Source organism: Phalangium opilio, unplaced genomic scaffold (genome assembly GCF_054372755.1).
Source record: "Phalangium opilio isolate 3A_F unplaced genomic scaffold, DU_Popi_V2 ptg000031l_1, whole genome shotgun sequence".
NCBI classification, from domain to species: Eukaryota; Metazoa; Arthropoda; class Arachnida; order Opiliones; family Phalangiidae; genus Phalangium; species Phalangium opilio.
Window position 1 is genome coordinate 14,254,152 of NW_028324158.1, and position 14,711 is coordinate 14,268,862.

Genomic DNA, 14,711 nt, shown 5'->3' on the forward strand with positions numbered 1-14,711 from the left:
ACTTAATAAATAGAACTACAGAAAATCTACATCGAAAATAGTTCAATTTAGGTTCAAAAGATTCATTATTATTTGTAAAGCGATATTCAAGAAAGAAATTAATAAATTCACTCACGACATCTTCTCTGTCTAAGAATTTATAATTTTTCAAATTTAAATTCTTGGTAAAAATAGGAAAACTTGTCGGGTATGCTAATGAAGTATTCGGTAGTTTCTTAAGTTAAAATTGTTTTAAAATAGATTTCGGTGAAGAATGTGTATACATGTTTTTCGGTTGTTAATCCTTCTTATATAATAACAAGTTATTAAAAAAAAACAAATAACATACGGGATATGATGACGGATGAACTCTCCTAAATCGAAAAATTGGTATACCAATCCACCCACATGAAAAATTAAAGATAAACTATTAAATGAAATAAATTTGCATAATCTGATTATAATTGCCAGTGGACTTTTAAATGGTTTTCCAATATCTTATTGCACTTATTTCACACGTAAAATTAAAAAGGGAAGGTGAAACCATCTCTTGACTCTCGTATGAGCAATTACGTTATTACATTATGGGGGGGGGGGGGTTAGAATAATTTACTCCATATCGATTTTTTAGGGGGTGTTCTTTCGCGCCATTTCCTGTCCTTAAGGAACCCCACCCGTACCATCCCTGATTAATTCCTCTACAGTATAGTTAGTTACGTATGCACCCAAAAAACCCACTTAAACCCCCAAAAGACCCTTCTCTAAAAGCGTTATTTTTAACTAAATTAAATTTGCATTTTAGATAAACCTTGGTTGGGTGGTTTTTTTATATTTTTTACATTAGGGTAAAATTTATATTATTGAAATTTAGGTAGTAAGAATTGATAGATACAAAACAACGTAACGCTAACTTATTTACTTCAAATTATAAATTTCGTGCCACATTTTAAACCGAACCAAATAACAACAAACTCTTATTATTATAATATCACATATGTCTGGCACCAGGCGAACAAACACAAGACAACGCAACCGAGGTGCTAACCACCACAAAAGCGATTACCCCCTTCAAACCAGTACGAAACAAAGAAGAAACCCCCTGCACAAATTGTGGTTAGCATCTCGACTGATAGCGAACCAGTTCAAGGCAAAAATATATATACACATACACTTAGCTTTTTCACATCCTATTATTAGTGTGATATAATCTTTGGTAATGTTTACATCCATACATATCCCCCTGTACTTGAGAGAATGATGGGCGAGGAAGGTTTGAAACGAGTATACTTTACTTCAAGAGCATCATCTAACTCCAAGGAGAGAGATGAAGATGAGTGCTTTTTAGAGGTCATATCAGGGGTCAAACCCAAATCTAGTCAGCGTGAGAAAAATAACCCGCCCTAAGAAAATGGCTGGCCACACCAAACACTGTTCTATTGCTCAGTGAAATCGTCATTACTGTAGGAATACTATAGCATCTTGAACGAAAAATCAAGCATAACGTTCGTTTAGTTCAAGTTGCGTTTACGAGGGCTCAAATTCAAGTCCAGTCGGCGCTAAAAACTCGAATTAGATGAGGACTAGAGAAAGGTGGGGTTCCATGGCCCGAGGCAGTAGATAACTTCAGTTATGAAATTATGAAACGTTGGTTGTGTCCGGGTCAAGGTATTATTATTTGGGTTCAAGTACGCTCAGTTTTTACCACCATGGGAAATTAAATTCTTCATTCAATTAAACTTAAGTGATTTAACTTAATTCAATCGCGATAAAATTAAAAATACCTAATTGTAAATTATAAATAAGACCGTCCCACCCAAACGGCCGACCGACTTTAATTTTTTTTAGAACACAAAACAAGTTCTTTTAAATGACAATACATTGATCATAATACGAACGAGAATTGAACTTTACCGTGTTCTTTATGAACAATAGTGACACTCCCATATACTCCTAGCATATACCCTACACTACCAAGTGTAGGTATCCGCCATTACTAGGTTTGTATCTCTATAGAGTCTATACGCTATTGTTAAATTTTAACAAAGAATTTTTAGTGGAAATTGGTCGTCAGAAACCGGTCTCTAACAACCATTGTGATTAGTATATATAAGTTTTTTTAAAGCTTCATGGTTCACGGAATCTATATTGAAAAGTGGCCGTGCACCCTCAAGGCCGAATTATATAGTTTTTATAATGAAAATTATTTATGATAAAATAGCTAAACCATCTCATTTTGTGGGTCAATGGTGCTACTAAAAATCTTTTGACAATAATGGTAACGGATCGAGGGTATGGATACGTATCCAATGGCTTTGTAGCGCGAGTACTTAATTACATTAACTTAATTTTAACAAATTAAACGAAATTTAGGGATGACATAAGTTTGACATTATTTACAAAGCCACACCCTGAATTTTAAATTAAATGGATATTAATTTCAAGGAATTGCAATTGCAGACATTTAAAAACTAATAAATATTACAAGTCCTTAGGGTAGGTTTTAACTGTCAGTAATAACATTAAGTTTAAATGAGATTAACGCTTCAGGCGGAACTGATTTAAAAACTAAATCAAACTTAATATAAATATTAAAAAATAGAGAAAGTTTCTTACGATTTTACGATATAAATATAACGTCATTTAAAATTTAATAAAATAATCTTATGGAGCGTAAAATATACCGGAGTCATCGGACTTTAAGTTAAAACTAGGAAGAAAAATAAGACGGTCAACCTCAGAAGGCATTAATTGTGGTAGAAATTAATATTACTTTATAAGAATTTATTTCCTGCCAATTTACCTTGTCCGTTTAATTTATTTTCGGTTATTTTTGAACGATTCATTAGGGCGTTTCAATCGACGCGTATCGGAATGCCTAGAATTGGCACCGCCTGTTTAATTTATCATTGAATTAATATGGTGCAAGCTATCAAGGTGCCCTTGGTCAATATAATATTAAAATATGTATATTTCCGTATTTTTTAAACATTGGGGATACGGGAACAGTACGTGTAGACCCGCATATTCAATATTCAGCTTCAAATATAGTACATTTACATAAAAAGAATACAAATTTGATAAAAGACAGCTGAACAATTTTAAAACAAACAAACTAAATATTTATGTGGGGAAATCAAAAGCCACTATTTCTCTGACGTCAATATAACCCAACTTATCTCGCCATGACACAATGAAACTTGCCCCAAACAAGCGACATGTTCCAGGAAAGTGACTAAAGAGTTGGGGGGTGCTACTGGTACTTAGAACCATAGTGGTACCTGACAGTAATTCTCAGGAAAAACCACGATTTCCAAAAAAAATAAATACCTTAGTTTTCTTTGGCCTTTCTGTAGTGGAAGATTTAGTAAGTTTAGCCCTGGGTATCCGCGCTGAGGCCGATGTCCAAAGGTCAAGCGAATAGGAAGTACGACTTGACGGGGCAGTCGATGTCCTGCAATGCATACAAGGGTCACCGAATAACCGATGGCCTTCAAACCAAGCCGGTGGCGAGGTCGTCGCGTATAAATCCGCCGACGCCGTGGAAGAGCACGTACACATCATTTTAACAATTTAAAGCGTTCAAAATTAACTTAATTCACAAACCAACAAAGGTATATTCACGCGTCAAGAGATTTTAATCCTTTCTTGAACTTTGAACTCCCGGGACTCGCGCATGCCACCAATATATATTCGCGCGCGCGTGCCACAATCTTAATCTCGCGCCAAAACTTTGTTCACGCGCAAATACTCCAACACAACTCACGTGAAACACAACACGTGTGTTTTGTCAAATATAAATTACTGGGATTGAAAATTACACCACCATCCTGAGTAAGTGAGAGAGAGAGCTAAGTTTCGGAGCAGCCAGGTGCACCGGCCTCTAAGAGCCTTTTGGGAAGTTCTGGAGTGGTGGTGTGGTGACTTTGGGAATGGATTTTTTCCTCCTATTCTATCCGGCTAGCGAGCTCAATAGCTTTCCTAGCACGACATATGCCAGAGGAATGGGGCAAAAACTACTATGAAAGGAGGAAGTTACTCCCTGTTTTGTGAGGGAGAGTGTGTGGAGCTCCGTTGGGTAATGGCATGACTCTAGGTTTCTCCGTATTAAATATTACAGCGGGTTAGTACTTGGTGTCACTACCGAATATAATAACGTGACTCTGGGTTTCACTGTATTAAAGCTAGTGTCTGTTTACTTCCAAGGATGCAAAGTGGATAAATCTTTGAAGGCGATTGCTTTGTAATAATATTTGCTAAATCATAACAAACAAACGAGTTTTTAACCAAGTCACTCACTATCAGGGTTTCAAAACAAAATTAATTACTAAAGGTTAAATTTAGTGCAACATCTGGCAAAGGTTAACCTTATTGCAAATTAAAATTGGTAGTCACTTTCAAGGGAGGGGACTAAGTTGGGTTGTCAGTGTCGTTACGGTGCAACTTGTTGACAAAAATGACGTCACTTCAGCCACTACCTTTGATTAAATTGACCCCCCTCCCCTTGTAAGACATTACGAAACGACTATATACATAACTAAGGTTAGAATGGTGGTGGTAAATTCTTCAAGCCCCCAGGCCTAAAAAAGAAAAACTCAACCGTCTCCGTAGCATTACGTAATCAAAGTTTCATCCCCCTTATGACAACCATACTTGGCTTTAAACCGTCGAAGTTACGAAGGTAAAGCCGGCCTTCATCTTGATCCCAAGTAACCCTGACTTAATCTATAGGCAATGTTCTTTTTTCGTTTCTTTGGGTGAAAGGTATAATTCTTCTTTGTCGGGAGGGCATGTCTTGGGAACCCGGTGAATATTTGAGTCTCACCTGCCGCGGAAACCCCTGGAGGGGGTGCAAATTGGTCCCCAGGGCAACAGAAGACTCGGGGAATGGTGGATGATACAACCGAGGCTTAGATCAAGAGGAAAATATTTCTTTTCCAACCAGGAAGGGACCCAACGACCATATCATAGCTTGATAAGTATAAACGCCGGATGTGCCTGTTTCATTTTCATACACAGTTTTTCCTTGACTCCTCTACTCGGGACTTTGGGCTCCCTATCTGGTCTGGATGACCCCTATATACTAAGGATTGACCTTTCTATTTTGCTAAGCACTTTTATTATAAATAATTCTCGCGCCAGAAAGGTCTCACGTGACTCTAATCTCGCGCCTTTTGCTAGCTATCATTATAACGCTTCCTACAGCGGCTGCGCAACCTCAAAATTTATCATTATATACTTTCCTCAATTCAAATACCAATTCTTTATAAACGAGGGTATAAGTTTACAGTGATTGTAAACCAATCAAAGACCTCATTCAATCTTTCTTTTTCTTAAAAGTAATTTGATATTATATTTAGAAAAACTGTTACGGAAATCTATATACGCCGTTGTTGAACAATGTAGCACTATTAACAGAGTGCTTACAGATTTTCTATAAGATTGTATCTTAATATTTCCTGTCGTCTCACGAATAACCCTTTAACCCCCAAAAGAACTCGTGTGAACTTTAAAACACAAGTACATTTACACCACACTAGTACGCTTTATTGTTAAATCTAAGAATAGTTGGGGCTATTCAAAGAAATGACCGTCGAGGTCAAAACTTGGTATGGTATACATATTGTGGGAGGTAATTAAGAAGGAATCCATTATTCTATGACCATATCACAACAGGTCACGCGGAACAATTCTCGCCTTGGCAGAATTTAGATATGTATGTATTAATGTTTACGAGAAATTAACAATGGGTGTCATTACTAGATCCTATAATAGTGTTCAGGATGTTTCGACCATTAGAGAAATATTGCACTTAAATTTAAATAAAATTAACAGGTTTGAATTACAAAGAACCTAAAATATTCTAAAGCATTCGTTATTTTGACTTCAAGAAATTCACAAAGATAAGGTAATATTTGATTGGTCTCAATGCACGTCGTGAACGTCATACTGGGCACTACTACTTCAGGTTACTTACTAGTACCTCTACATTTGCTTTTGTAAATAAATACAGTATGATACTAGTTCACGAAAGTATCTAAATGTTATCAAAACCGCAATTTCTTTCCCATAAAGGTCAAGTTAGAAGGGGTCATAATGTAATCTAAACGAGCAGTGAAAAATTTCACTAATACCATAATATCTATCCTCTCTTTCTCTCTCAGTCCTGCAAAACCAAGTGAAACATTTGAACTTCATCTCTGTTTAAAGATAAATTATTACGGCAACATCCCCTTAAGGGTAACGTAACTCAACCCACACAAAAAGAAATTTAAGAAAAATACACGCATATGGAATGGATGGCGTTTGAAGACTAGTTTGTTATCTAAGATACGTAATACGTAACCCCATAAAGGTCAAGAAAAAGGGTCCTGGAATATCCCCGTGTGCACGGCATACAGATTGTAAAATTATATCAAACTAGGAAGAGATCAAACGCCACAATGCAATTTTACGATTAACTATATAACTCTCTTTAAAAACCGGAATTAAACATTTACTTCCGACGTAAGCGAATTTAAATTTGTAATATTTAAATATTTTAAAACCACTTTATTTTGAACGGGTTTTTTTAGGATATTAATTAAGAGACAGTTTTATGTCACCATTTTTACTAAATACTTGTTTTTCTACTTTCAAAATGTTTAATTAAAATTACGGTCATATTTCAGACCAAATATCTCGGAAAATATTTTAAAATTATTTCCAAAAGAAAGTACTAATACTAATTAGTTTAATTGCATTATATTATATTATTTAATTGACAATTTTCCCAAACCGGAAGTCTATACTATCCACCAACCAAGTTACGTTAAGGGGTTAATGATACGTTTAATTTTAATCATTGTTTATTTGGAAAAAGTTTAATGTTTGTAAATACGATTGGAGATTAGAGGGGGCGTGGGCCGCGTGGCGTGTTTGATGAATTTCACGGTATTTATTTTAAAGTTGAATTTAGAAAATGTTTTAGTTAAATTAGATTTAGATTTAAATTTACAAGGAAATTATTTATATTTCTTATAAATTCGGTTTTAAGAAGTTCATAATTTGAAGTAAATCACGAGGGGGTCCTTCATCTCCAAAATTTACATTTAAGTAAAGAAAGAACACTAAAATTTCAAGGTCTTATACTATAATTACCATGGGACAAATTGAAGCCACAGACTGCATTTTTTTGGGGGTTAGAAAAAATGTAGTAAAAGTGATGACATAAACCCAAAACCTACATAAGGTGGGTTTTTAAAAAAATGTAGGTGTTCACCCAAAATATCTTAAAACAAAAATTGACTAATTTTAATGTAAATCTTATGATAGATGCAAAGACCTTAACAACCTAATAATTAGAGTTGATTAATTTCGATTGATATTTTAATTCAAAGGTGTTGAAAATAAATTATTTAAGACTTAATTCCTTGAAAGGGTGGGTCGAAACGTCACTATGGACTTGACAACTGAAAGAAGAACTAGGGGTAGAATAATTGGGGCGTTGTTTTCAAATTACAATAGACAGTCTAGAGGTTTTAGAAGACCGCTCCTGTATTGGTTACGTCTACTATGCTAAATACATATGCGAAAACCCACCGGACCATTTAAGTATACATAATATAAGATTTCTAAACTTAAATATAGAGTTTCAGATTTTATGGGATTAAGTTACATCGTAAACAAATTCAGATATATTGATATCCAATTATTGGAACCACGGTAACCCAAAATATTAAACACCCTTTGAATCCTTCAATGAATGGATTAAAATAAAAAATAAAAAAAATCACACCCAAAATATGGTTATTAACCGGTTATTACGTAACAAAACGCACCGTACTACTTTCCATCGGAACGTGTTTAAAACAAAAAACTGAATTCCTTATTCAAGATAATAATCATTAGCGCAATCATTTCCGCTGTCAACTAAATTTCAGATAATTCAGATAGTCTGAACCAAAAGGGAGGCCCCCTTTATCGTGTCGCATTTTTAAAGAGATAGTAGTTCAAATAAAAATGAACTTTTAAGATTTAACGAAACTTAATATAAGTTTCAATGTTTATAAAAAGAAATATCTAAAAAACCTTAGTACTGTAGTAAGAAATTAAAAAGTAAAGTTGCTACTATCCCTTTGGTAAGAAATATTACAAATTACCAAATTGGAATTCCTCGAATATATTATTATGTCACCGGACTCTCTAGTCTAACCGGTTCACGAAAAATATTTACCCAACTGAATTTCGTTATCTTTTTTTGAAAACCCCTCGCGTTAACTAAAATTTGGCCCTCTTATTTTTGGTGGATTAAGCTAAGTCTGCCTACAAGATATTATCATCGAATTTGTAAAAAAATGTATATCTGTATTTACGCAAAAAGAAACTTTCAAACCATGTTAAGAATGAATGAATGAATTAATGTTTGTTTCATTTAAGTGGGTTGATAATAATCCCTCTATTAGATTAAGTATTTTTTTTATAAATAATGCGTAGGATTTTTTTCCTATGATTTATGTATATTTAGATATAATAATAAAACTCTCTCACGATCGCATTAAAAAAAATCTTGATTAGGGAAAAAATTAAATTAAAGGGAATGTGAAACGATTAACTGTCCCCATCTCAAAAGTATGCACTTAGAAAATTCTCGGAAAAACCAAAATTTACGTGGGATTATCTTATGAATGGTTCATTACTGACATTTGACTCCCGAAAGTCTATCCCAATATACAGTAATGGCACTTAATTTTATCTTTGAATAGATGGTAATACAGTTAAAGGCAGGGAACAGCCTGTTGTATGTACATTTATGTTAATTAAAGCCCACTCAAAGACTGAGTTTCTGAACCAGTTTCGCCCCTAAACTTCATTACGGACCCCACACAGTAAATAATGAACAAAACTATGCACTCTACTAATTAATTAAATAATAAATAGAAACACTCACGCTCATTTCTTCGGTGTGAAAATGAGTTAATGTCCGGTCATCTTGTAGGAGGACGCAATATAATGGGCGCCAAACTATTTGAAAACTTTGCGCCTGATCGTAGCGCCATCTAGCAATATGCGGCGGAATCTCCAATGATTCTTTATCTAAAAACAAATTTAAATAATTAAATTAAATTAAATTAAATCAAGATTAATTATGAAAAATTATTATATAAATTAAATATAATCTAACTGAAATTTATGATAGAATTTAAAAATAAATTAGTTCCAATGTATACCAAGTGAGGGCGCTAACTTCCTTGCCGGGAAAAAAATTTAAATCTATGCTAGTCACGTGTATTTTATGTGGAAGTGTTTTCCTTAAAAATTTGTAATCGCTACAGCCTTATTTTAAACGTAAATTATTCATAATCTACACAAATTAATTCGCAATTTTGTAAATCGCTAAGCCTAAATAAACTCGAATCTATTTTATTTTCTTCCATTCCCCAGAAAATACAGAAATATAATTACAGAAACTAATAATAGAAATCCAGGCACAAAATCAATTAGAAGAACCCAGAATACCATCTTATCCCCATCTAAATGAGGCAAAACAACCCCCTTATCCATCCCCGTTAAACCGGAACCCCTGAGAAGCCCCCCTAAATAAAAGATTTAGAACTTATCCCCGAACCCCCCAAGCAGTCAAACAATAATGGAGACAGTCGCGGAATTGGAGGCGCTGGAGGAGATTCCAAATTAGAGACCATTCCAATAAGATCCAAGCGCTATTCCATCCCCTGCCCTTAACAAAGCATACAAATTACAGAATCATTAAAGCTTGTCAAAGGCTGCACGAGACTTAACACGGAAATCCTTTATAGATTGAAAGAAGCGTGGAGCGCGCGCGCGCGCCAACCAAAGTAGGGATTTCACGTGCTCCGATGGTTCTCGCGCTCGCTCGCGCTCTTTTCCCATAAGGGGATTGTAAGCCGCAGTTGCTAAGCAACCGTGGGATTATATTCTCGGAGAGGCCAAGCGTGGAATATACGAACAACGTTTTCGAATGATCACCGCGACTAAAGTAAGAGCCTTAAGAGGGTCCCATTGCCTTTGGTAATGGTTTCAAGTACTATAGGGTATATTAAGGCTCCCACCTTTTAGACATCGAGGTGGGGGAATTGAACAAATGTCAGAGTCAGACGCGACGGTGCAATTTGAAACCTTTAGGTTGGGGGCGGCGGGAAGGACCAGTAGACCCTTACAGGCCCAAGACTTCTAATATCCCTGCATCCCCCCCCCCAAATCAAATAACCCCAGTACAATAAGAAATTCGGTATATTTAAAAATGTTTCTTTGACAATGGAATCGTTATAGAGGGGACCTTAATCTACAGTTTATCTTTAGACAAACAGCGTAATGATCCAAGAATTGCTAGGGCTATAAAGCCTTATTTAGAACCGTTTTTCTCGTACAGATGTGTACGCCCTAGTTGGGGGAAGATTCTCGAGTTGTTTTTAGAATTTAGACCAGACAAACCAACAAACATCCGGTGGGATCTTAATTATTATTCTTGTTTACAGCGTGTTCATTCAAGCGTATATTAAAAATATTTCTAATAAGTAGGCGTAGATGCCAAATGTTTCGCGTATTTGCTAGATTGAACAACTTTACTAGAAGTAAAATGTCATAGAAATAGTATTTTGACATTGCTCAAACCCCAATGGAAAATAATAATTCCATTAGTGAACAATATAAAAGGAAAATTAATTTTGCTAAGTGGAAAAACGAAATTACTTTCCTAATTGAAAAAGGAATGTTCATTTAGAAAGAAAAAAAAGGAGTTCAATATTTCGGTTTGAATTAAATCAATTCTTTTTATAGGGTATACAAGTTTTAAAATAAAACATCAAAGTCACCCACGTTTTTACGCTTTGGTAAGCGAAGCGTTTCACAATCGATATTTTTCACGCGCTCTCCTAATACACGCGTGTCGGATACTTCCCTTCTTCCACTTCCTTTAAAATAAAGGATCCATAAATACGTGTGAAATACCCATCCCCTTTACCCAGGGATGGAGAAAAAGGAAGCTGAGGAGCACGAGAAAGACGTGAAAAGATGGAGAGATGGAGAGAGATTGGAACATTTTTAAAATTCACACGCGCGTGCTTTTGAGTAGAGCGGGAGCTTTTGATTTTCCCAGCATCCCTTTCGAGGCACGCGTCGCTGTCGGAAGGAAGTAAGGGTGATAAATATTCAACAATTTGGTTTCATCGTTCGTTCGCAGTTTGGTCGCGTTCGATATCATCTTTTTTTAAAAAAACCCCAGTGAAATCCCATTGGACACAAATTCAGATTTTGAAATAGAAGTTATAAATGCGTTGTTTGAAGAATGGTTATCTATCCTAAACCATAAAATAATAACATTGCAATACCATTATCCAATAAAAATCAAAACTGGGCGAGAAATAAATTTGTCAACATGTTCTAAATTCATTTTGATTTTACAAAACAGATATATCTAAGGTATAAACTTCAAGAAGTACGTGATCTTATCGTAATACCACCACCTACTCAGGTGAAGGGGCCCAAAGGGGTAAAAATTACAAAATACTCAAAGAGCTAACGATCAAGGTACTTTCAAAGTTGCGAGGGAGGTCGGATGAGAAATCTAGTGGGTACTTAGACACGAAGGTAGGTACTTGCGTTATTCAAGTGTACGCGTGGTGGTGTGGGGATCTTCACGTCTGTATATTTCGTAATTTCGTTTTCAATAACACACACCCTTCTTACGACCTAATTAACTCGTACATCTCATTAATTAAAACGCTTAAATTACCTCTAGTGTTAAATTAAAAATAAAAATAAATTAACAATTCCGAAATAATTATAATAAAGAATCTCTTTGTATTCGTAATTAACAAGCTCGCCCTCGTAATTTCACACAATTATTTTTTTTTTAATTTTAGAGTGTCACCAGAAGTAAATAAACTTGAAGTGAAAGTAATTTGAAAAAACCCCCTCCCAAAAAAAAATAATATTACTGCCAACATAAGTCGATAATTTTGAATTAAATACATGTTTCAAGGTTCAAGTCGGATTGGGCTTAAGTTTCTAACAAATATGGGGTCATATACTTCGATTAATACACTTCTGATAGCTAAGTTAGTTTCCCAGTTGTATCCAATTTCGTTATAGAAAAGAAAGAAAAATATTAAGGCTATAAATAAAAGATAACTATAACGGAGCGAGAAAAGGTTTTTGTATTTTAGAAGAACATAGCATAACAGAACCCTGGGCGTGGGCGCCTCGCTCGCCTATTTATATACACACATACACAATCCACGAAAAGAAATATAGTTTCTAATATTTACACCCCTGTTGAGTTCCAACCAAAGGGTTTCTCTTAATCCCATATCACCTGGTACCTATTTAACTAGAACCTCTGAACCCATATCAGCTTCGGTTCTAATGCCAACCCATCAGTAAAGGTTACGCGTGCAAATGTTACCATGGCGCCTATTGTCCTGGGAAAAGAACCACCATGCGCGGGGTCCATCAAGGTGGCGTCAAAGAATCAGAACTTATCGTTGGACAAGCACAGCGCAACGCAACATTATTTAACCTTTGAAAAGGTGAATATGACAGACTGTTAAACGGTTGTACTTATCCCCCGGTGATGGGGATGGAAAATATGGTGTAGGGTCCTTTTTCGGCAAGTCTGTAACACACAAGGACTAGCCTATACTAGTCATTTTGGACGCCAGTCCGGCGGACGGCCCAAGTTACTATATACCACCCCGAATTTTAACACGTGCTTCTGGCATAATATGGGTTACGCACACGTAGGCTCAGTAGACATTTCGGCATTAAGGGCATACCGTGAAGTTTGGATACCTATAAGGGCCTAATTGTTTTCATACCAGACGTTTAACGATCCAGAACCAAGGGTTCAAAGTTCAGACATAATTTTCATTTTAGATTAAAAATTTTACAGACATATTTGCATATTGTTACGCATAGTTCAATTTTGGTACAATTTAAAGAGTATTAGCAGTTAGTATTAAGGTTCTACGGGAAGATAAAATGGAATGCCATCACTATGGATTTGTGCCTTATTAGGAATTTTAACATAGATAATATTAAATTATTCATGTACGAATTCAAAGTTATCTAGAAATTTTAAAGGTATGGTGACACGATATCAATACTTTTCAAATCGTCCAGTTCGACCATTAGACGGTATGGATTCAACTTTTCCTTTAAAAGACCCAGATTTTTGGGGTAATCCTAGACGAGTAAGTTTGAATTTTTAATGAAGATCTATCTATGTACAGGTTGCGCCAGTACAAGGAGGATAACTGTTATGGACGGTTGGCTGGGAGGAGTAAGTTTTAACTTAGTTAAGACCGTCTGAAACTCAATTACCCAAAAAAGTGTGTCAGATCTTTCTTTAGGGTATAATCCCATTAAAAACATTATAGAAAAACGTGTTCATATTTCGGGTGCGTTTAAAGTTTAATTAACTCTCCATTTTAAAATTAAAATAAACCGGTTTCATATATTAATTAGAAAAACTATACAGGGTGTATCCATAAGGTCCGAGTCAGAAATAAAGCCTGCAGGGGGAATGCGCAAGTTCTTTGGGCGATTTTGAGTCCAAAATGTAACACCTATGACATTTTGTGGCTCTATCTACCAAGGATAAAATCCAATAAGTATTACATGGTTAATCTTCTAAGCCTTTGCCCAACCAAACCAACGTTCTTTCAACAATGCATTAAGGTACACGTTTTCTGTCGCTATAAGGGCGTTTCTATATAGGGGTTAAGATCTCTTGAAAGGCCTTAAGGCTTTTAATAGCTTAGATCATATACCTCTTCAACTTTATGGAGAATAGCGTCATAAAAGATGATCATCTTACGTGGGATTAAGTGTATAGGTGTATTACCCACTCTTATATGGTAATTTCTTATACTATACTTCCCGAAGGAGATCATTCCCGGAAGAAGTTTTAAGATGAATTAACGCCGCCTCGCGTATATAACGTGTCTCAAAATGATGGCAGCTTAACATTCATCATGTAATATAATGGAATTTCCCCTCTCTGTCCAACACACTTGGTATGAAAGCTTAGAGGGTTAGAGTATAGACTAGGCCTAAATTTGTAAGCTCAGAACTCTGCAAATACAACAGCTACAGTGAAACGCCTAGAGCGTATCATAGACCAAATTGTTATCTATCTAATGATACCAATTAATTGAATCTACATTAATTAGAACTCGAGATATTACGATTTGAAAAAAAAAAATAATTCAGACCAGTGGTTTAGAATATAGACCAACTTTGGAAGCTCATAACTCTGCAAATACAATAGCTACAGAGAAACGCTCCGAGCATATCATAGACCAAATTGATATCTATCTAACGATATCAATTAATTAAATCTACATCAATTAGAACGCGAGTAATTAAAGTTTGAAAAAACTGAATTTTTAGGTCCCCATTGGGTGCAGTAGGTGCGGTATACCTCACAGGGGCAAAGAAACCAAAATTTAAAAAATAAATAAAAAATAAGTAAAACTTTGAGAAACAAAGGATTTCCCCAAATTAATGATGAAAAGAAAAATCTATGTAGCAAAATAAAAACCCGAAATTCGGAAGGGGACCGTAACGGAAATTATATTAGCAATTCAATTCGAATTTTAAAGAATATTCCTCCCATTGTTTTAACAATAATCTAACCGTATAAATTATTACTTGAAAGTTCATAGACCTGCCTGGTCTAAAATTCATTTCAATTATAACATACCACATATATT

General features: G+C 35.2%; 1 protein-coding gene across 5 annotated transcripts in view; it reads right to left on the reverse strand.

Moving 5' to 3' along the window:
- The window catches only part of raskol (Ras GTPase-activating protein raskol), an 89,620-nt gene that overhangs the window by 65,862 nt on the left and 9,047 nt on the right, over nt 1–14,711 (reverse strand). For 2 of the 5 annotated variants that reach the window (XM_089870582.1, XM_089870578.1), the window contains exon 1: nt 3,307–3,827. In XM_089870582.1, coding sequence (XP_089726708.1) covers nt 3,307–3,540 — 234 coding nt within the window. In that variant the 5' untranslated portion in view covers nt 3,541–3,827. Of the gene's footprint in view, nt 1–3,306; nt 3,829–8,905; nt 9,052–14,711 lie in introns of those variants that run through there. The other 3 variants (XM_089870580.1, XM_089870581.1, XM_089870579.1) reach the window with 3 other exon arrangements.